The sequence below is a fragment of the Peromyscus eremicus genome, chromosome 19 (genome assembly GCF_949786415.1).
Source record: "Peromyscus eremicus chromosome 19, PerEre_H2_v1, whole genome shotgun sequence".
Classification (NCBI taxonomy): Eukaryota; Metazoa; Chordata; class Mammalia; order Rodentia; family Cricetidae; genus Peromyscus; species Peromyscus eremicus.
Window position 1 is genome coordinate 44,404,857 of NC_081435.1, and position 23,448 is coordinate 44,428,304.

The 23,448-nt window shown below is 45.4% G+C and overlaps 1 protein-coding gene across 1 annotated transcript in view; it reads right to left on the bottom strand.

Annotated features, from left to right (window-relative positions):
• Aldh7a1 (aldehyde dehydrogenase 7 family member A1) overlaps positions 1-23,448 on the bottom strand; it is a 42,087-nt gene that overhangs the window by 16,409 nt on the left and 2,230 nt on the right. Inside the window, exons 3-9 of the mRNA XM_059246355.1 lie at positions 21,872-21,937; positions 12,343-12,423; positions 11,648-11,771; positions 9,999-10,131; positions 8,823-8,867; positions 5,160-5,237; positions 2,212-2,309 (exon numbers count right to left, since the gene is read on the bottom strand). Of these exons, the coding sequence (XP_059102338.1) occupies positions 2,212-2,309; positions 5,160-5,237; positions 8,823-8,867; positions 9,999-10,131; positions 11,648-11,771; positions 12,343-12,423; positions 21,872-21,937 (625 nt within the window). The remainder of the gene's footprint in view (positions 1-2,211; positions 2,310-5,159; positions 5,238-8,822; positions 8,868-9,998; positions 10,132-11,647; positions 11,772-12,342; positions 12,424-21,871; positions 21,938-23,448) is intronic.

Sequence of the window (23,448 nt, forward strand, 5' to 3'; positions counted from 1 at the left end):
CCTCTGAGGACTACAACAGGTCCAGCTTCTGGGGCAAGAACTGATGTAAACAAAGCTCAACGCTGACACACGGCACTATGCTAGGTGCTAAGGAGGAAACAGAAGATTCCTCTGTACAGAAGATGGCAGTTTCCCCTTCCTGACTGCGTGTGATATCTGGCCAAAGGGGGGAGGCCCATGCCTTCTGCTTATGCCCATCAACTGCTCTCTAACCTCCCTCCTTACCGCCAATCTCCAACCCCTTGCAAACCAAAGTGCCTATCACTTAAGACAGCCAAATGTACTCAAGAGACTGCAATCCTACTGCGCTGCTGCTTAAGCAAGAACAACTACTGCTCCGTGTAGGAGGTGGTGAGAAGAAGGGTACACTCTGCTCCTGAGTGTCTTTTCCTATTTACTGCACACATGAGGGGCTTATTCCTATCTACTGCCCATTTTCCAGTTATTCTTTCTCTTTATTTTGTGTATATGAGAGGGTAGGATGGACGGACAGACAGACAGACAGACAGCAAGCACACACAAGAGCACAGGTATCACAGCATGCATATGAATGTCAGAGGAAACTTTTGGGAGTTGGCTCTTTCCTTCCACCTTGTTTCTGAGGCAGTTTCTCCCATTCTTTCTACCACTGGGCTATGTGTGTGAGCTCCCAGGGGATTCTCCTGGCTCTCCCATCTCACAATGGGAGTGCTGGGACTACAGATGCAAGCAGCTGAGTCCAGCCCTTTTACAGGGGTTCCAGGAATTAAACTCAGTTATCAAAGTTGCACAGCAAATGCTTTTATCCACTAAGCCATCTCACCAGCCCCCACGGCCCATTTTTTAATTGCATTATTTGTAGTTGTGAATGTAGCTCAGTGGTAGAACATTTATCTCATATAGATAAGGTCCTGGGACTAACCCAGCATTACAGAAAAAAATTTATAGCATTTGTCTTTAGATTGTTGATCTTTAAGAGTGGCTATGTTTCACACACCTTCAATCCTAGTATTCAGGAGGCAGAGCAGGCACATGAGTTCAAGGCCAGTGTGGTCTATATAGCGAGTTCCAGGCCAGAAATCCTGTCTAAAAAAAACTTCCTATATTCTAGACACATGTTCCTTATGTGAGAAATGACTTGTAAATATTCTGTGCCCTTCTGTGGGCTGCTCTTCCCACTTTCTTTCTCTGGAATACGGTGAAGCACAGAAAGTTTCTGATGAAGTCTAATTTAACTACTGTCACTACTATTTGTGTCTTGGGTGTCATTTAAGAAAGCACTGCCCAACCCAGGGTCACACAGACTTATTTCTTACGTTTCCATAAATTTAGTCTTGGCTCTACATTTAGGTCTTTGATACATTTTTAGTTAAGTTTGGAGTTTAGAGTAAGGCAAGGACAAATTTCATACTAATTCATGTGGCCATCTAGTTATCCAAGCACTACCTGTCAAGAGAGACCATTCTTGCCCACTGAACATGTCTGGTAATCATGCTAAGAGGAAAAAACACCCATTAACAATACATGTAGGGGCTCTTGGTTCTATCCCATTGATCTATGACGTCATGCGATAATTTTGTAGTTAGTTGTAAAATCAGTTCTCCGTCGTTGGTCTTTTAAAATTGTTTCAGATATTCAGGGCTCTTTGCATTGCCACAGGAATTCTGGCATGAACCTGTTGCTTGCCACAGACAGAGAGCCGATGTTGACAGCAGGTCCACTGAGCCGCAGCTCACTTGGGAAGAACTGGTATCTTGACAAGCCTAGACACTATGAAAGTGAAAGTGAGTGTCTTTCCATTGATTCAGGTCTTAATGTCTTTTGTTAGGTATTTTGAACAAAAGACTAACACGACTTTTTGGTTTTGTGTCAGTGTTTTATTTTTTTGATGTCACCATAAGTGAAACTGTTTCTTGAACTTCATTTTCAATTTTCATTTATTGTTACTATACAGAAATAAAATTTTCTAAAGCTAAATCTTGCATTATTTATTTTGTTGAATTTTTTGTTTTGTTTGTTGTTTGTTAGTTTTTTGGGTTTTTGGAGACAGGGTCATAATATAGTCCTGGCTAACCTGGAACTCATTACATAGACCAGGCTGGCCTTGAGTTCAGAGGTCCACCTGCCTCTGCCCCTCCAGTGTTGGAATTAAAGGAGTGCATCACCAGGCCCAGCAAAAACTTGTGAATATCATAAACTGATTCAAATCCTCATCACAGAGCCCACACTTACCAAACCTCTCCTGCACCATTAGGGCCACCTGCTTCCCCACCTGAGTGCTCCCCGTGAAGGACAGCAGGTTGATACGTGCGTCCTTGGCCATTGCTGTGCTGCAGGGAACAGAGAGGGTCACCCAAGCAGAAACACCTAGAAATGACGACACCCAACAGTACCAGCAAGAAGCATGTTATAAACCCGTGGCAAGACCGTCAAGGTTACAAGGAAGTCTCTCCCACGGGCATGAGGTAATGAAATAAACTTTTCACAAGTAGCAGCACAGGGAAAACAAGCCGACCTACTCTGTGAGCTATGACAGCCCCTTTAGGGAACCTCCTTAGCTCATGAAGAAAGTTCTTCCTGTACTGAGAAGGAGCCGAGACATGTTCCTAGTGCATCTTTAATGAGCACCAGCTGCTTCCGGGCTCCTCATCTGCAATACAATCCTTTAAGAACAGCCAGAGCTGGGGCTGGAGAGCTGGCTCAGCAGTTAAAAGACCAGCTGCTCTTCCAGAAGATCCAGGTTCAACTCCCAGAACCTATATGCTGGCTCACAACCATCAGTAACTCTAGTTCTGGAGGACCCAACACTCTTCTGGTTTCTACAGACACCAGGCATGCATGTGGTACACGTGCAGGCAAAACACCCACACGCATAAAACTAAATAAATCTTTTACTTAGAAGAAAAGAACAACTGGAGCTATGGCACAAGCCTGTAATCCCAGCTACTTGGGAGCCTGACATAGGAAGAGTACACATTGAAGGCCTGCCTGTGCTAGCATGAGTTCAAAGCTACCCTGGACCACTTAGTAAGGCACTATCTCAAAAATCCTCATGATTAACACTGCAGATCTCTCCAGGACCCAGGTAACAGGCATTGCTCTCAGGGTTGTGGATGTAGCTAGCTTCATAGCATTCAGGAGGCATCACACAAACGGGATGTGGTGATTTATATCTACAATCCCAGCAGCTGAGAGGTGGAAGGCAGGAGGATCAAACCCTCAAGTCATCTACAGCTACCCTGAGTTTTCCACAATCAGTCCCTCCCTTGGACCTCCTTTCTCGCCCAGTTAAAACTCCCCCCCCCCCCCCCCCCCCCGCAAAATAAACAAGTTTTAAAAAATTAAAAGCTGTTCTAGGATTTCCGGTTGTTTCTCAGGAACGTAGCTCAAACACTGCTGATTGAACTTCTTTGTCCAGTTGTTGATGCTCCCACTCAGTATGAGCAACGCAGGGCAGCCCCTGCTTCGGCTGGCACGCCGGACAGCTTGAGCTAACTACTCAGGTAAAACTCCCCAGGTTCAACCCACAAGCATGAGTGCCTGTATGCCAGGTGGCCATGCTTAGCAAGGTCCTACGTAGACTACTGACTGAGCTATGCCAAGGCCAACAGAAGGACAGGATATCCAGAGTGCAAGAACTGAGTAGGCCAAAGAATACAACACTCGTGTTTCAGTGACATTTAAAAACACTTCACTGGGTACTATGAAGAGGGGGAGAGGGGGAAATAGGGAGGCAGGAGGATAGGTTTTCTATTATTCTCATCTATATGAACAAAGAAGTAAGAGCCTAACATCTAGACCAACATGGTGATAGACCTGACTCCTAGGGAACCTCCCTGGTCAAAGGCTAAGCTGGCAAAAAACTGACCCCAGCTCTCCTGATGATTTGGAGCAGTATTAGCCAATTCCAGATTCAAGAGGCTGTGACCTTGCGCTAAGTAAAAGAGGAGCCACAAAAGAGCATCACAAAAGAGCTCACATTCTGATTCCATTTATACAAAATGGCACCAAAGTTCACAGAGACAAAAAGTATGTCAGTGACTGTCAGAAACTCGGGGAAGACAGTGCGAAATGGGTGTGGAAACATCCTGGAATAACATAGCAATGGCTGCCCAACACTGAATATTCTAAAAGCTACTCAGCAGGGGCTGAGGGTACAGCTCGGTGGGAGAACCCTTGCCTGGGCTCTACACAGAGTGCCTGGGCTCCCACTCCAAGACCAAAACAAAACTAACAAAGAGCCAAGTGGTACGGTTTCAAAGGGGGGGTTTTATGGTATATGAATCTCGTGGCAGTTAAAACGAAACCCAAGGGGTTAGGGATTTAGCTCAGCGGTAGAACGCTTGCCTGGCAAGCACAAGGCCCTGGGTTCGGTCCTCAGCTCCAGGAAAAAAACAAAACAAAACCCAAAAAGCCCTTTTTTTCTAGGTAGGGTCTCAAACTTGCCATGTAGCTGCAGATGACATTGAACTCTTGATCTTCCTGCCTTCACCTCCAGAGTTTTGAGATTACAGGCCTGTGTCACCATACCTGGTATATCCAGTGCTAGCAACTGAACCCAGAGTTTCATGAATGCTAGATGAACACCCTATGAACCCAGAGTTTCATGAATGCTAGACGAACACCCTACCCTCTGGGCTCCACCCCCAGCCTCCTTTTTTTTTTTTTTTTTTTTTTTTTTTGGTTTTTCGAGACAGGGTTTCTCTGTGTAGATTTATGCCTCTCCTGGAACTCACTTGGTAGCCCAGGCTGGCCTCGAACTCACAGAGATCCACCTGGCTCTGCCTTCCGAGTGCTGGGATTAAAGGCGTGCGCCACCACCGCCCGGCTCCCCAGCCTCCTTTTATGGTCAGCTAAGGGAATGACACTACGCTAAGTCCTCAGGCACAGAGTGTGATGTCACCATTTCGCTTTATAAGGTCCCTGGATAAATCAGGTGTTAGGAAATTATTATCTGTCCAAATTATAAACACTGAAAATCCGTAGGTGGAGAACTAAGAAACAAGTATTTCTCAGGAGGGTTGCTCATTGACAGGGGCATAGCAGGTCTACAGTAGGAATGCCCACAGAAGGTAGCCTCGCCTCTTTAGCCATACCGGGTTTTGTTATTACGGTAGAAGAGTCCCAGCAATCAACCCAGGGTCCTTCAACAGAAGGATGCTCTCCATCCCTTCACCTACCCAATATCTGCTCCACCACAAGTCAGGGAACAAATGGCACCAGGCAGCTGGTTGTCCTCCAAAACCTTGGCGACGATCCTAGGAAGGAAACAGCAGACACTGTTCAGCCAACCGTTTCACTCAGAACACTTTTATAAACGAGGGAGAGAAATCCCTCTCACGTGACCTCCCTTTTCAACTTTCTCCCCAACTCTTCAAACACTCAGACCTGGGTTTTCCTCATAGATTACAGACAAGGTTTGCAAACACAAGAAGTGTGGGTTTACAATCCAGTGTTCAAGGGAAAAATATACGGAACATGAGTAGGAGATGGGAAGCATTGCATGGGGGGTTAAAAACACATTTTCATCCACTATGAAGACACATCGGAGTCAATATGGCAGATTGGAGGCTGGGGCGGAGTCAGCATGGAAGGACATGGAATCTGCTTTTTCTTCTTTTGTCCATAACCACACATCCATAAAAACAACAGTAAGGGAATTACAAAGGAGTAAGGTGCAGGAAGATGAAGGAAATTAAAGAGACTCCAGAAGCAAATAAGACATCTGAACATTCTCCCCCACATCTGCTCACAAACAGAAGCAGGAAAGGGAAGCAGGGGATGTTTAGCCTGGCTCAGAGTATTTGCCTAGCTTGCATGAAGCCCTGGACTCAATCTCCAGCCCTGCATAAACTAGGTATGCTAGTGTGTGCCTGAAATCCTAGCTCTTGGGAGGTGGAGGCAGAAGGATCAGAACTTCATGGGAGATCAAGGCTAGCCTGGACTACAAGGGACCCTGCTCTCCCACATCCCCTCCCTATAAAGAGAGAAGCAGTACAGGATGAAAGGAGAGCCAGGCATGGTGGTAATTGTCTGCCATCCCAGCACTTGGGAGGTGGAGGCAGGATGGAGAGTTCAAGGTCAGATTCAGCTGCGTAATGAATGTAGGGCAGTCTGACTACATGAAAACCGGCTCAATAAGCAAAATTAAAACAAAAAAGGATAGAATGTGGAAGGAAGAAGTCTCCAAAGACTAGAAGTTTCCATGGAGGTACACTGGAGAACGGGGCCTGCCTTATGTAACCCTGAGTAGCGCAGGGCTTGCATCTGCTGGCTTCTGTCAGAAAACGGCAGTATCCTCCATGCCCAAAAGGCTCGTGGACACAGAAATATGTTCTCCTTCAATTTAAGGGCTGCAGTTAAATGAGACCATGGTTACCCAGTATCTAACTCTGGCTGTGAGTTGTGAAAATTGGCTGAACTAGCCAGGTGTGGTACACGCCTTTAATCCCTGCACTTGAGAAAGCAGATCTTTGAGGCCAGCCTGGTCTTCAGAGAGTTCCAGAACAGCCAGGGCTACACAGAGCAACTCTCCATTGAAAAAAAAGAAAGAAAGAGGGAGTGGGGAGGAAAGGAAGACAGACAGACAGACAGACAGACAGACAGACAGACGGCTGAACTGACTCTGCATTTTCAGAAGCATGATTCTTCCTTCCCAGTTTCCAGTGGAGTGTTATGGTTCATGCCTGTAATCCTAGCACTCAGGAAGCTGAGGCAGGAGGCTCACCATGAATGAGAAACCAGCCTAGGTTACAGAGTGCGATACTATTTAAAAAAGTAATAATTTTGAGTTTTTAGAAGACAAACAGCAAAGTTCCTTTGCTATCAGTCCCAACTCGCAGCTCCTTTCCAACGAGACCAGGACAACGATCTGTGGACTTTACACATGGGAACGGCATGTCTTCAGTCTAGAGCATGGCGGCCCCTGACTCCCATGGCATCTGAACGCTGTGCTTCTGGATTTGCTGCAGGAGATGGGGGCTCCTGGGGGTGTTAGGCTTTTAAACTCAGGGTGATAGCTAATCTTGATGTCAACTTGATTGCACTGAGAAGTGCCTGAGAGATCAGAACACACCTGTGTGTGAAGTGAGCGCCGACCAAACCATGGCTTACTATCCTGAGGGATTTGTGTGGTAAGGTATTGGGAGGTGATGAAAGGCTAGAAATGGAGCTAAGCGGAAGGAAGCAGGCCACTAGGGAACAGGTCCACAGGACCATCCAAACTCTTCAGAACTGTCTGAAGAAAAGGAGAAGGCTGAAACCAAAATTAGTACGCAAACCAGCGCTACCTTACTCAGGAACAACAAGCCATTCTCCCACTGAAAACAGCGTACATTTTAAAAGCTGCCTGAGGAGTCTCATTGTTTTTGTATTTCCATTTAACATTAATTTGAAAACCCTAAGAAGACATTATTCCTTTTAACTAAATACTAAGACATAATACCTTACCTCTTTTGGTTTTGTTTAATGTTTTACAGTGGTAGAGATTTTTTTTTTTATAATTACTTTTTTGTTGATAAGTTTTTGTTTGAGACAGGATCTCGCTATATAGTCCTGGTTGTCCTAGAACTTGCTATGTAGGCCAGGATGACCTCAAAGTCACAGAGATCTGCCTGCCTCTGCCTCCTGAGTGCTGGCATTAAAAGTGTATGCCACCACATTCAGCCTTAATTACATTTTTATCTATTTGTTTTGTGTGTATTTATATGTCTGAAGTGTGTGCGCACATGTGTGCCATGGTATGCATATGGATCAGAGGACAACTTATGGGAGTCAGATCTTTCTACCATGTGGGTTCCAGTGACAGGGCCATCTTGACAGCCAAGTGTGTATATGTGTGTGTGTGTGTGTGTGTGTGTGTGTGTGTGTGTGTGTGTGATATGTGTGAGTGTGGGTGTACCCGTACCATGGTGTATGTGCGGTGATCAGAAGACATCCTGTACAAGCTCTCTATCAAAACTTCTTAAATCAGAAAGAAGATTACACAACCACTGGATTGCATGATCCATCCATTAATCATCAGGATTAAATAGGCCAGAAGAAGCCAACGAATCTAAATTCTAGATTCCTAAATTGATAGTATTGATTTTATGACCTCAGAGATGTAAAGGTCTCAAATATAAATAGATAAGGACTTACAATTTTTAACAAAAAATGTAATTCCTTTTAAATAGTATTAAATAGCGTACTAATCGGTTCTCTCTGTTTTGTTATTGGTCTGTTCACTTGACTGATGTATCTCAATGGCAGAGCACCTGCCTAGCACATGTAAGACCCTAAATTCAATCCCCAGCACAGGGAGCAGAGGGCTTCTCAGCCATAAACCTGTGGATAGTTATCAAATAAATACAGTTCCTAAAGTGCCAGGGACTGTATTCTTCTCACTGCAGAGGTTTTTATTTTTCCAGTGATAAAATGTCCAGAAGAGTTCAACACACATGTCAATATCTGGCATCCTTCCAAAGAGGTAAATTAAATGACATGGCTCAGAAAGAGCCATATAAACTGTAAAGTGATATAAAGTGTTACTACAACCAAAGAAGAAAGTTACCTGATCTCTATGCTGAAATAAACAGGACACTTCCCACCATTAAAAACCCAGTGCCTGGGGAGCCGGACGTGGTAGCCCATGCCTTTAATCCCAGCACTCAGGAGGCAGAGGCAGGTAGATCTCTATGAGTTCAAGGCCAGCCTGGTCTACAGAGTGAGATCCAGGACAGCCAGGGCTGTTACAGAGAGAAATTCTGTCTTGAAAAAACAAAACAAAACAAAAAACCAGTGCCTGTCAATCACCTTTGCAAAATTACGTCATACCCAGGAAAAAGAAAGCCACGCATACTTACTTTGTGACCGCTATACTAACGAGAGACGTTGTTGGTGCTCCTTTCCTGGAGACATTTTTAAAAAGAGAGAGAGAGAAAATTAACTTGAGGAGAGGCAAATGCCTTTCATTACAAAGAAATACAAAGTTTTGGAGAAAAGGTTCTGTCCATTTAGATGACAAACAACTCTAGTAACTGAAATGGAAACCTACCCTTCAACTAAAGGAGGAAGACCCACCCCAAACATGGGGAGCGGCTTCCCATGACTGAGCTCTGGGGTAGAATAAAAGGGAAAAGGGGAGAAAGCCAGATGAACATTAGCAATCTCCCTTCCCTGTTTCCTGAGTGAACGGGTATGAGCAAGCTGGTCCCACACCATGCCGCCTCTGCATGATGGACTGTACTCCACCCCGACCTGTGACTCAAATAGACCCCCCCCCTTTAAGTTATCTCTTATCAAGCAGTTGGTCACAATGAGAAATCTCAAACAGAAAGGTTCCTTCAGCAAGTGGTACCACATCATGAAGCCTTCAAACTACACTTTGTTTTATAGGAGAGATTGAGAATGTTCTATGGAAAGCATTACTTAACACTAATAAATTTGGCTGGGCACACTGCTGCACACCTGTAATCCCTGCACTCGGGGCTGAGGCAGTAAGATTGCCTGGGTTACATAGTGAGATCTTGCCTCAAAAAAAAAATTAATTAATTAATTAATTAATTTAAAAAAAAAAATCAAAAAAAAAAATCCTGGACAAAGTAGCCCATGCCTTTAATCCCATGGTAGAAGGTAGAGGCAAGAGTTCAGAGTCTTCCTCTCAAAAAAATAAAAACTAAAAAAAATCAGTCAATTAATCAATCAATCAATCTGAACTGGGGGCAGTTCTACAGAAGACTGAACCATTAACCTATGGAGTCTCACTCTGGGTATTTAGTATCAGAACCCAGGTATGATCCTTCCACTTGGAGTACGGGCAGCTGGGAGGGGAAGGGGACACTACCACATCCCAACATGTCACCGATGTGAAAGACAAATTAAAAATGTAGACAATTAGCACGTGTGACTTAAAGCATTAGCTGAGAAAGTTTGGAAAACACTGGAATCCATCTAAAGCCCTTTGCGCAGTGCAGAGCAATAGCTACCTGCTCTCCACAGGAAATCTGTCTACTTATCACAGGGAGAAGGGCACAGCTTACCAAATGCAGACATTCCCTGTGATCAGTGATATGGCATTGTTCCAACCAAACACAGCCACTGGGAAATTGAAGGCAGTGATGATTCCCACCAGGCCTAACGGGTTCCACTGCTCGATGAGAGCATGGCCAGGTCCTGAGGGGTATTAATATTCACTTAGTGAACACAAATGTATTAAGAACAAAATCCTAAACCCTTCCTCTTAGGTCAGAAGTACAGGTACCAGACCAGAGAGGATTCCTGATGCTTCCGAGGATCACCTCATATAGCCAAAGGGTATGAGCATATATATCACTTAATATAAAACAGAACTGTTTATTACTATACTACTTCATCAACTATAATGGTGTTCATTATACCTCATACCTCAGGAGCTGCAGAGGTAAGGGCATTATGAGTCCCAATTGGAAGACAGGGACATGTCACGTTCCCCCAAGAGATGTAAACACAAAGGGTAAGATATAAACAGAGCACAGAACACGTGATTCTCAGGTCTATGTTCTTTATGTCATCTCTTGACCTCTCCGACTTCAAGACAAGGAATTTTGTGTTATGGGCTCATGTTGGCGGATTACAAAAACTTTCCATTCACTGTAAGGAAATTAAAAGTCTGAATAGAAATGTTTATATTTTGGTAGACTGCTTGCCTAGCATGTACAAAGTCCTGAGTTGGATCCCCAGCACAGCATAAACTGGGTGTGGTGGTTCATGCCTATAATCCCAGAATTGAGGAGAGGGAGGCAGAAAGATCAGTTCTAAGTTTTTCTCAGCTACCTGGTAAGTTCCAGCCCAGCCTGGAATACATGAGACATCGTATGAAAAAAACAAAGAAACAAACAAATAAAAAAACCAAAACTCATATTTTAATTGCAAACTTTAATCCCACAAAGGCTTATTTTAATCAATAGCCGGCTGACCCAAGAAACTCTTGACAGACCTGGTTAAATTACATACTACAACATGACAGGAAAGCGACCCTTCTTGTCATCATTCACACTGGAAGCGGGCTGGGAACCTCCTAGTACAGCACCTCATACCGAGGCCATCCTGCAAGCTGGCACCCTCACCCCTGCTTTGCAAGGCTAGCCTTCTCTCCTACTCTCCCTGCTTTGCCCTACTGCCATCAACCCCTGGCGTGAAGGCTTCTATAGTCTGTACAGATGCTGTAGCTATTGAGGATAAAGTCCAGACTCTTTACAACAGGGATGCTTGCACTGCATCCTCCGGCTGTGCCGAAGCAAGGCGGTCCCCACGTGGACCATGTTCCTCCATCCTTTACACAAGCCTCTTCCCCACCTGAAGCATTCTACCCCCCAGTTCCATCTCCTCAAGGCCTTAGGGCATCTTCCCCGAGAGGCCTTTTCGACAGCACGCCCGGGCTGCGGTAGAAGTCCCCTATATGCGTATGGTCCTATCCTCTTCTTGTTCTATTATGGCTACCCTGACACATATCTGGTGTGTGAGTCTGTGCGTACACACATGTGGAGGTCAGAGGACAAAAATCAGTTCTCTCCCTCCCTCTACTCTGTGGTCCTGGGAATGAAACTGAAGTTGTCGGGCATCCTGCCAAGCCATCTTGCTGGGCCGCAGCAGAATTTTTGGAGGTCTGTACTGCAGCACCAAACACTTAGTTAACTGACACCAGGCTTACTTTCAGAAGGCAAGACAGGTCCTCCGATCATCCTCGACAGGCCGGCTGCGTAATCACAAATGTCCACGTACTCTTGAACTTCTCCTATCCCTTCCACTAAGATTTTCCCCATCTCCAAAGACACCTAAAAATATAAAAATCCAAGCAGAATTTCTCCAGGAGAATCTGTACCTTAAACATTAAGCTAAGGGCAAAATAAAACATTATTTTATGTAGGCAATAAACTAAGAAAGTCTGTTCTTTTCTGATGATTTTTTGCTTTTTATCTTTCTTTTTACTTCTTTATTTACTTGCTTTTTGTCTTATTTTTTAATATAATTTTGTTTATTAATTCTTTGAGAACTTCATTCATGCATATAATGGATTTTGCTTCAGTGATTTTTAAACCACATAATTTTTTCACTTTCCTCTCTTTCCTCTAAAAAAAATGGATTTCAAAATTTCTTTTTCTTAAAAATTACAATCTTAAGACACAAGTACAATGTTAATCCTTTTAAATCTGATTAAGGCTAGTGGGGAAAGGAAGCACACAGAACTCCAGCAGTTAGGAGTCTGAGGCAGAGGGATCACTTGAGCCAAGGCTAGACAACACAGCAAAAACCACAGTTTCAAACAAAACAAAACTTACATATGAAAACTCTTGACGGCCTACTCTCTACTCAAGAGATCACGAATAGACTTCAAAAATACCTTACCAGTTTTCCCAGTACTCGGATCTTTCTCCGCAAGGCATCGCCAATCTTTCTCACTATTTCTCCTCTCCTTGGGGCAGGAATCTAAGAAAAGAGTGGAATTTGGGTGTCAAAGTCCAAGTCTGTGTCTACCCCACTGTCAGACGCGCACCACAGAAGAACGAAGTGCAACTATCTCGGAAGAGGCTTTTTGGGTCACATGGGCACTGTGATAGGGCTCAACATCCTTGGAGCTAAGCTCTTCAGGGAGGCACAGATGCAAAGACCTCACCAACTGCTGATGGTCTAAAGACAAAAGCTGAAGAGAGAAAACGGCAAGACTAGATGCAGGGGGATTCTAAGCTCAGATTCGTGCTGAATCCTGAAGGATGGAAAGAGTTGGCCATGAAACACAGAAAGAATCGTGGGAGGGAAGGGGGGGGGTCTGTGGATAGCATGTGGAGTGAGTAGAAAATTTCTTAATAAAGAAAAAAAAAAAAGAATCGTGGGGAATAAAGGGCTGGTTGGGAAGGCCAGTGCCTCTGTAGCTAGAGGCGTTAAAGAGAAGGAATCCCAAATGGGCATGGTGGTGCAAGCCTTTGATCCCAGTACTACAGAGGCAGTATTGTTCTCTATCCAGCAAACAGGATTTCTCTCTCTCTCTCTCTCTCTCTCTCTCTCTCTCTCTCTCTCGCTCTCTCGCTCTCTTTGGGGACAGGGCAGCAGGGGTTGATCCCTGTGAGTTCAATGTCAGCCTGGTGGATAGAGCAAGTTCCAAGCCTGCCAAGGTTACTGAGACTCGGAGCCCCTGATTCTCACCCCAGGGCAATGTGAAATCTTCTATGTTCTTAAGGCCCAGGATAAAGAGCTTTGCTGTATCTTTCAACATCACTGTTTGCTGTACAGAAGATGAACAGGAGGGAGAGAACTTAAACAGAGTAGCCTGGAGAGACAGTTCCGAGTGGGGTGGCTGCCTAGCATTCGCAAAGCCCTTGGTTCCACCCTCAGCACTACAAACACTGGGCATGATGGTGGACGACTGTCACCCCAGGACTTGGGAAACAAGTTCAAGGTCTCCCTTAGCTCCATAGTCAGTTCTAGGCCATCCTGGACTACACGAAGCACTGCCTTTAAAAAACGATCTACAATAACCTCAACAAAAGAGCTCAGAAGCTTGTGTGTCCATCTATTTTGGAAGCAGAACTGACAGGACTCACTAACAGAGCAGGAGCAGGAGATAAGGAAAAGGGACAAGCTAAGGATGGCCCTCAGGTCTCTACTTGGAAAAGCTAGTATGGCTGGCTGGTCATGGCGGCGCACTCCTTTAATCCCAGCAGAAGCAGAGGCAGATAGATCTCTGAGCCTGAGGCCAGCCTCGTCTATACAGTGAGTTCCAGGACAGCCAGGACTACACAGAGAAACCCTGTCACGAAAAAAAAAAAACAAAGTGGGAGTGGACTAGGTATGGGGCTGTCGAGGTGGCTCAGCAGGTCAGGGCACGTGTTGCCAAGCCTGAGATCAATCCACTTGGTAAGAGAGAACCTACTACTAAAAGTGGTCCTCTGACCTCCACACGCATGCTATGGTACAATGACGCACACATACAAATTAATTAATTAATTAAAAAATAAACAAGCCAGGTGTTTGGTGGCAGATGCCTTTAATCACAGCACTCGGGAGGCAGAGGCAGGCGGATCTCTGTGAGTTCGAGGCCAGCCTGGGCTACAGAGTGAGTTCCAGGACAGCCAGGGCTAAGTAACAGACAACTGAGGAAAAGGGCAGGGTTTGGGGAGAAAGCATAGGCTGAGCAAGGCTAACTCTGAGCCGTGACTCACAAATAGGGACGCAAATCCCCAATAGTGACCACAACCTCTTTAGCTATTCCTCTACCTCCCTTTCAAAGGCAGCTAAAAAGGAACTTCACATGCCTGTAATCTCAGTAATCAGGAACTGGAGGCAGGGGGATCGGGAATTCAAGGCCACGCTCTGCTATGGACTAAGTTCCATATTAAGCTCAAGGCCAACCTGGGCTGCTACATGAGACCCTGTCTCAAAAAAGAAAACAGAGAGAGGGAGAGGGAGAGGGGGAGAGGGAGGGAGGGAGAGGGAGAGAGAGAGATAGACAGACAGAGACAGACAGAGAAAGACAGAGGGGGGGGGGAAGGGGGAGAGGGGGAGAGAGAGGGAGAGGGGGAGAGAGAGAGAAAGAGAGAGAGAGAGAGAGAGAAAGAGAGAGAGAGAGAAAGAGAGAGAGAGAGAGCGCCTCCTGCAGATCATAGGGCGGAGTCCCACTTCCCACACCCCTCATAACATCCCTCACACCCCATCTTTCAGAGCCCCACACTGAGCTGCAAGCTGAAGGCTCCACTTTGCTCTTTTTCCCCAGGACATCCCCACGTCTCAGAACGGCTTTCGTGGAGGACAACGTGGCGATGCATCATGTTGGAAACACTCTTACTCTTGGAGCAGGCAGTTCCACATCTAGCAACTGAACTTATGTGTGTGTTGAAACAAACAGCTAAAACAAGAGTCGCTGCACACGTTTTCTAACAGAGCGATCCATCAGAATGTGATGTACTAATTACCCAACAGCGGTAAGAGGAACAGTCTCTAAAATGATGGGCACATGGGAAAAGGCAGGAAGAGCTTCAACAGGATAGCAGAGAAGTTCAAGACAGTATGCCTGCGGAAAGCGATGCTCTGCTGCAGCCTGGAGCCTACACCAAGATGTCTGCAGTGGCAAGCTCTTAGAATCACAGCTGCTATCCACTCACTGTTTTTAGAATTCATATGGATGGATGTTTTGACTGCATGTACATCTGTACACCACATGTGTGCCTGGTGCGCTCAAAAGCCAGAAGAGGGTGTCTGATCTTTATAGATGGTTATGAGTCACTGTGTAGAACAGCCAGGACTGCTAACCACTGAGCCACCCCTCCACTCTTGTTCACGGCATTTTTGTACAATTGCAAGGTTTACCTCTCTAAAACATTTTCTAATTTTATTTTTATGGGTATGTCTGCGTGAGTGCACACTCATGGCATGTAGGAGCCAGAAGAGGGCGTCAGATCCCCTGCAGCTGGAGTTACAGGCCTTTGTGAGCTGCCTGACGCGGGTGCTGGGAACCAATGCTAAGCTGCTGCATGAGCAGCAGGTACCCAACCACTGAGCCATCTCTCCGGCCCCTAAGATATTGCTTCATTTAGGTGGGGGACGGGTGCAGAGGACCACCTGCAAACTTGCAGTAGTTGGTTCTCTCCTTCCACCACGCGGGTCTCGGGGACAGATCTTGGCTTGTCAAGCTTGGCAGCAACTGCCTCTACCCACTGTGCTATCTTGCCAGGCCAAGCTCGTCGTTTTTAGGATACATGCACCCCGTGACGTTAACTGAATTAGCACAGATCCCATCCTTGGCCTGGCCCAGCTTGTGGCACAGGTGTCACCCTGTTTCTACTGAATTGAGATGACAGGGTTGTAAGTGAAGCCAAGCTGAGGAACATCAGCTGCCAGCAAGTACACATGGCCTCTACCTCTCCCGTGTTACTCATTTTTTAAAATAATTACGATTTACTTTATGTGTCGTCGGTGTGTGTGCCTCAGTGTATGCGTGTGCACCACATATGTGTGCAGGAGCCCACCAAGGTCAGCACAGGGCACCTGATCTCCTGGAACTGGACTTCCAGGCAGTTGTAAGCTGCCATGTGGGTGCTGGGAACCAAACCCGGGTCTTCAGCAAGAGCAGTAAGTGCTCTTAACCAGTGAGTCATCTCTTCAGTCCCACGAGGTACACATCTAATTTACTGCAATCGGTCTTTTGGTTACTATAGAACAGCCTAGGGACATCACTGTAAACAAGGCAGCTACAATTCTTGCCCAGTAGAAAGGCTAACTCAATGACAGAGATGAGAAGCAGGTGACTACTGAAGAGGAGCAGGCTGTGCAGCTGGAGCAGCTGGGACACGTCAGTATTAGTTTGCTAAGGGAGGAAAGTCTTTGAAAGGGTAGGGCAAAGACTTAAAGCATGACTGTTATCAGCAGGGTAAAGAGGCAGAGATCCGAGGGAAGAGCAGGGCATATGCAAAGGCCAAAAGGCAGAGAGAATATGGTCATTTTGAAAAGCAAAACAGCTCCGACAGGTAAGAGAAGAAAAGGTGACACCACATGGCCAAGGGCCAAAGATCCTACAAGCAACAAGGACCACAAGAAGGTTTTAAACAGGAAGGGAAAAATCAAATCCACTTTGATATATCGCTGTAGCTCCAGGTGTAGAAAATGACTGGAGGAAAGAACTGAGAAGACCATGGGGCCAGGCAAGAGCTAGCACAAATTAGTCCTATGCTACCATATAATATAATACAGAGTGCTGTGGCCTGCACAAAGAAGTACTATATTACCATATATAATATAATACAGAGTGCTGTGGTCTGCACAAAGAAGTACTATACTACCGTATATAATATAATACAGAGTGCTGTGGTTTGCAGTATATCCCCACAACGGATGCTAATATCATGTGCCAGTGGTTGAAGGGAGGGCCTTAGGGACAGATGGAGTCCTAAGGAAAGAACCCTTCCCTATGGCTTTGTCAGAAGAAGAGTGACCTGAAGTAGGATGTCCAGCCTGTCTTGGGATTCTATTATATACTCTTCACAAAGACTATCACCAGATGTGGCCCCTCAGCTCTGGATTGCCCAAGGCCCCCAGCACTATACAACAATTAATGTCGGCAGAAATTGCCCTGTCTGTAGTATTTAGTTACAGTACACAAAACCAGACTAAGACATAGCCGTATGTTTTAAAATGCTCAATACTTGACAGTTGGCAATTGACTGATCACAGATTCTCGATCAGCCGTGGGGTTTTCACAATCAGACACTATGTCAGATCACGCTAATGAACAGCATCACTTAACCCGACACCTTCAGTCTCGCTTCCCAGACCATCCTTAGGAGCAACACAGACTGAGAACACAAGGATTAGGGGTTGACGAGGACAGTAAGAAAGGAATCAGAAGCAAGGAAGACAGCCTCCTTTCCATCTCCTTTTCGAATGGACCAGTCCGAGAAGAGGCTATCAACCGAGTACAGTAGCTGGGATCACAGCTCAGTTGGTAGAATGCTTGCCTAGCATAAATAAAACCAGGGGTTCGAGACCCAGCACTGCATAAAGCCAGACATGATGGCAAAACACTCAGGAGATGGAGGCAGAGAGATCAGGAGTTCAAGGTAATTGTCCTTGTTACACAGTAAATTAGAGGTCAGTCTGGCACACATGAGCTGCTAAGCCTAAACACTTGAGTTCAATCCCCAGAACCCGCGTGGTAAAAGGAGAGAAGTGACCTCCCCATGTGGACTAGGGCACATATGCACCCACCCACATATGCACACACGTAATTTGAAAAGTTGAGGGACTCAAGAGATGGCTCAGTGGTTAAGTGATCTCTTGCAGAGGATCAGGGTTCTATCCTACCATCCACATGGTACCTGAAAACTGACTGTCACTGCTTCAAGAGCACCAGGCATGCCACAGTGTACACACACACACACACACACACACACACACACACAAAATGAAATAAGTAAATCTTTTTTTTTTTAATTGGGAAAAGAAAAACCTCTAGGACCCTGTTCCAAGGTTCACATCAGAAGTCCTCACCCCTGTATACTCCACCCATGTAGTCTCATCTAAAATAGACATAAGACAGCATGTAGAAGGAACTACACAGACTGAGGGTATAGTGGTGCCCATCTTCAGTTCCAGATGTTGGGACGCTCAGACAGGAGAATCCCTTGAGGCCGGAATTTCAGTCCAGCCTGTACAACACAGGGAGACCTGCTTATAAAGAAACACCCAAATGAGAATATTGGTACATAATGTGGGCACACTCATTATGGGATCTGGTATTTATTTCTCTTTGCAATGAGGAGAAACGATCCATTTCTGTTCTCAAAAGACAGAAGTCTCTGGCTCTTTCTCACCAGCAACAGAGGGGAAACTGAGGATACACAAGGGATTTAGAGGAGCAAGACAAGGAGAGCCGTAGGTAAAGCTCATTCACTGAGGAGAAGCAATGAGTTTCAGTCCTAGAGCCAGGTTCTCTGTAGTATCTATAATTAGGAGAAAGAAACCTGTTCTCAGCGAAGGCCAGGACATGATGAACTGCAACACCAGCACTCGAGAAGGCAGAGGCATCAGGAGCTCACGGCCAGCCTTGCCTATCTCAAGTTTGAGACCACCCTAAGTTACATTAAACCCTCTCGCTCAAAATAAATATATAAATAAATAAAGCAACCTTTGTAAATTACTGTTCCTTGGAATTTATACTTTGTTTTTATTTTCCTTTAGGAAAAAATGTTCCCTTTGACACTTAACCGGAATGAAATGAAACAATGTTCTGTTGCAATGTAGACAAGCCAACGAAGACCAGAGAGAGCTGAGAAGCTCAGTGGGAGGATCCTCGAGAGAGGCTGTAGACCACAACAGCCCGATCCCGTTTTCGTCAAGGCCCAGGCATCCCATCTCTAAGTCACTGCCACACTGACCGCAGCCCAAGAGGACTGTTAGGAAAAGCTGTCTCCACACTAAACTTTGAACTCACTTGCTTAACTCAGATTCCAACAAACAGATCCCCCACTGGTCCAATTTGCTCTCGTCCAAGAGTGGCTCGCCTGACTTATCCAGCAACTCCATCTCAACTCAAAAATGCACAAGCTGCTGAAGGAAATGTTGAGTGCAATCTGACAATGTGGGGCAAGACACTGAAGTAACAAATGAGATCCTAAATTCAAAAATAGCGACAAAAGCAATAAAGCACAACATTTCAGAAAGATGATCAGGGAAGCAACCACTGCAGCAAGGGAGACAGACTTAACAGTCAGCGAAGGAGAGTATGAGATGGCTCAGCAGGTAAAGGTGCTTGCTGCTCAAGCCTGGTGACCTGAGTTCGATCCCCAGAACCCACATAAGAGGGAAGGAGGGAACCAACTCCACAATGCTGACCATTGACCTCCATATGCACATTATGGCACACACCACCACCACCACCATAAATAAAAAGTCTTTAAAACCACTTTAGGAAAACAGACCCTGAAACCACACAAACTGTTCACAAACATGTTTGTATTTATTCTAGATAAACACACATGAGCATAAATGTTTCTTATTAAAAGACATGTGAATGAGTCCAGCATTTGGGGAGACTGAGGCAAGAAGATATTCTCTGGCCTACATATAATGTGTCTCAAAAAAAAAATAAATAAAAGAGGGAAGAAAGAAGGGGAAAAAAAGTAGATCAGGATTAGAGATGGCTCAGCAATTAAGAGCATTTGTTGCTCTTGCGAGGACCCAGATTCAATTCCCAGAACCCATGTGGCAGCTCACAGCCATCTGTAACTCCAGCTCTAGGAGATACAGTGCCCCCTTCTGACTTCTGAAGACACTAGGCACATGGTGCACAGACATACATTCAAACAAAACCCTCAAATGTATTAAATAAATCTCTTTTGTAAATGTTTGGCCAGGCGTTGTGGGGCATGCCTTTAATCCCAGCACTCAGGAGACAGAGGCAGGAGAATCTCTGTGAGTTTAAGGCCAGCCTGATCTACATAACAAGCTCTAGGACAACCAGGACAAACAGAGAGCCTCTCAAAACACAAAGTTTAACATGGCTGGAGAGATGGCTCAGTGGATAAGAGCACTTGCTCCACAATCTTAGTGAACAGAGTACTAATCCCAGCATGCATGTAACATTCCAGGAATCCCAGCAAATGCCAGTAACCTCAAGGCACCGAGGGGGGCAGAGACAGGAGGATTACTGGGATTTTCTTGCTGGCTTTCAACCTAGTGAAAAGCCTGTTTCAGAGGAACAGAGAGTGATGGAAGAAGACACCGATGCCCTCTTCTGGCCTCTCTACATGCATGTACAGGCACATAAGCAGAACACACAAATGACTAAACCAACATCTTTTAAAAAATAAATGGATCCGTGAGATGGCTCAGTGAGTAAAGGATGCCCTTGGCAATGTGAGTTTGATTTCCAAGGCCCATGTGAAGTCAAAGAGAATTGATTCCACAAAGTTGTCCTCTGACCACCATCATACACACACACACACACACACACACACACACACACACACACACAGTGACACATGCCAACACACATGCACCATGTGCACACAGACACACAATAATAAACACCAGCTTTTTTAAAATATGCATTACCTTTGTGGGCATACAATGTGATCCTAAATGTACGTACATATCATGTAATATGCATTAAAAAAATCACAGCTACGGTGCCGGGCGGTGGTGGCACACGCCTTTAATCCCAGCACTTGGGAGGCAGAGGCAGGCAGATCTCTGTGAGTTCGAGGCCAGCCTGGGCTACCAAGTGAGTTCCAGGAAAGGCGCAAAGCTACACGGAGAAACCCTGTCTCGAAAAAACCAAAAAAAAAAAAAAAAAAAAAAAAATCACAGCTACGGAGTAGATTGAGAGCTGGGAGAGAAATGCCCAAAGGTAGCTCTGACAACCATCTGTATTGAAAGGGTGGAGTTAGAAGACTAAATTTGATTTTCATACTGCATCATCCTTCAGACAAACAAAAACCAAAACACCAGGGAGCTGTTGAGATGGCTAAGGGGGTAAGGACACTCGCCACCAAGCCTAATGACACAAGTTCAGTCTCCAGCACATGGCATTATGGTGGACTGATGCTTGCCTGTGCCAACTCCGCTACAAATACCTGCAAACAATGCATGAGTAAGTGACTTAATCCCCATGACAACTCCAGAAGACAAACACCCCTGCTCTCCCCTCTATGAAAACACTGACGGAGACAGAGGGATGCTGGAAAATCCAAGTCACTCCTTCTCTCCTTGAGTCCCCACTCCATACCCACCTATAGTGGCAGATCAGTGAGGCCCAGGGCAGCAGAATTCTCACTTTAGCTATTTTTTTTGTGTGTGTGTGCTTTTTTTGTTTGTTTTGTTTTTCAAGACAGTCCTGGCTGTCCTCGAACTCATTTTGTAGACCAGGCTGGCCTCGAACTCGCAGAGATCCACTTGCCTCTGCCTCCCAAGTACAGGGATTAAAGGTGTGCGCCACTTTGGCTCTTTTAACCCATGAAGGATGGCGTCTGAAGATGAAAGAGGTAGATTTTGCCTCATGGCCCACAGGAACTCCTTAGCCCTGAGAAAATGGTGTAGCTGCTCTGGAGCCAGACATGCTGTGAAGACATCCTGTCCCTGGTCAGTCTGGGAGGAGAGGCAGGAGGAGCAGAGAATAAAGAGCTCCCCTTCTTTTGCTCAATTACAAGTTTTGGGGGAGAATATTCACGGCTCCAGTTTACATCATATCACAATAGTTTTCATCTATTTTAAAGTTACCCATTCTTGTGATCCCAAACGGGAAGAAGGACCTTATATTAGGCATACCAGGGAGAAAATGAACCCAGTCCCCAAGATGGCACATTTCAGCACTGTCTCGTGCTTAGCTTTCTTTCATCATGACAGCAGGTGACCTGCTCCGCAGTGGAGACCATAAACGCATACTTACCTCTGCCCACATTTTCCAAGCTTCCTTGGCTTCCTTTATGGTTTCCTCATAGTCTTCCATGCTGGCCTAAGTTAAGAATTGGAGGAAGAGAAACGGAATGAAAGAGCAGAAGTGAGAATTTCCAGAAGGAGACTGTGTCTTCAGACCCTGATTAGCACTGCAGAGGGCCTTTAGTCCCAGCACTCGGGAGCCAAAGCAGGCAGATTTCTGTGAGTTCGAGGCCATACTGGTCTACAGAGTGAGTTCCAGGACAGCCAGGGCTACACAGAGAAACCCTGTCTCAAAAAAAAAAAAACAAAAAAAAAAACCCAACTGCAGAGAGGTTGGAATGCTGCAGATCCAGAACCTAATTACCTTACCCTGAGCTAGTTTCAGCCCCCTGAAATTTCTTGCCCACCTCACCACCTTGGCGTCTGTCAGAATATCCTGTGGCTAACAGATAAAATCTGTTGGAATCTATCATTTCAGCAGACCACTAGTCCCAAAAGTGAAGAACGTCATCAGATAACAGGCAGAGTGCCCCATCTTGCTGTAACCACTGATCTGAGGTGCCACCAATGTATTTTTATATTGCCTTTATGTATGACTTTCATTTTCCTACAACTATAAAACCCTAAGAAACAGCTTCCCTGAGGGAACAACCTGGGGTAACCTAGCTGTGCTTTCCCAGGGCAAGGTGGTTTTTCAATTTTGGCTCCAGAAAAAGCTATCTCCTATTCCCTTTGAGCTGAAAGCTGTGTTTTTTGCATTGACCACAAGATATTTGCCTTCTAGAATATTCATACATCTTTGCAAAAGAAGTGGAAAATTTCTGTGTCCCTAAGACTCACATATGATAATGATTTCAACAGTCTACAATCCTAAAGACTGTTTATGAGGCTGGACTTATAGCTGGGGGGCAGGGCGTGAGGCAAGCTCTTGACTAGAATGGTTGAAGCTGGATTCCATTCCCAGCATCATGGGGAGGGGCGGGTATATAGAAACATTAAAATAAAATAAAGCATAAATAGAAACATCAGCTAGTAGAGTCTTCATCCAGTAACTGACAGAAGCAGATGCAGAGATCCACAGCCAAGCACCAGGCTGAACTCCTGGAGTCCAGTGGAAGAGAGAGAAGAGGGATTATATGAGCAAGCGGCATCATGATCATGATGGGGAAACCTACAGAGACAACTGAACCAAGCTCATAGAAACTCACAAACTTTAGATCAACAGCTGTGGAACCTGCATGGAATCAGACTAGATCCTCTGCATACAGAAGACAGTTGAGTAGCTTGGTCTGTTTAAGGGGCCCCTGGCAGTGAGATCAGGACCCATCCCTGGTACATGAGCTGACTTTCTAGATCCCATTACCTAGGGTGGGACACCTTGCTCAGCCTTGATGCATTGGGGAGGGGCTTGGTCCTGCCTCAACTAAATGTACCAGGCTTTGCTAACTCCCCATGGGAGCCCTTACGTATCCTTTTGGAGGCTGAGGGGAATGGGAGGAGGGATGAGAGAGGGATCTGGGGTTGGTATGTAAAATGAATAATTTCTTAAATAAATTTTAAAAAAAGAAAGAAACACCAGCTAGAATC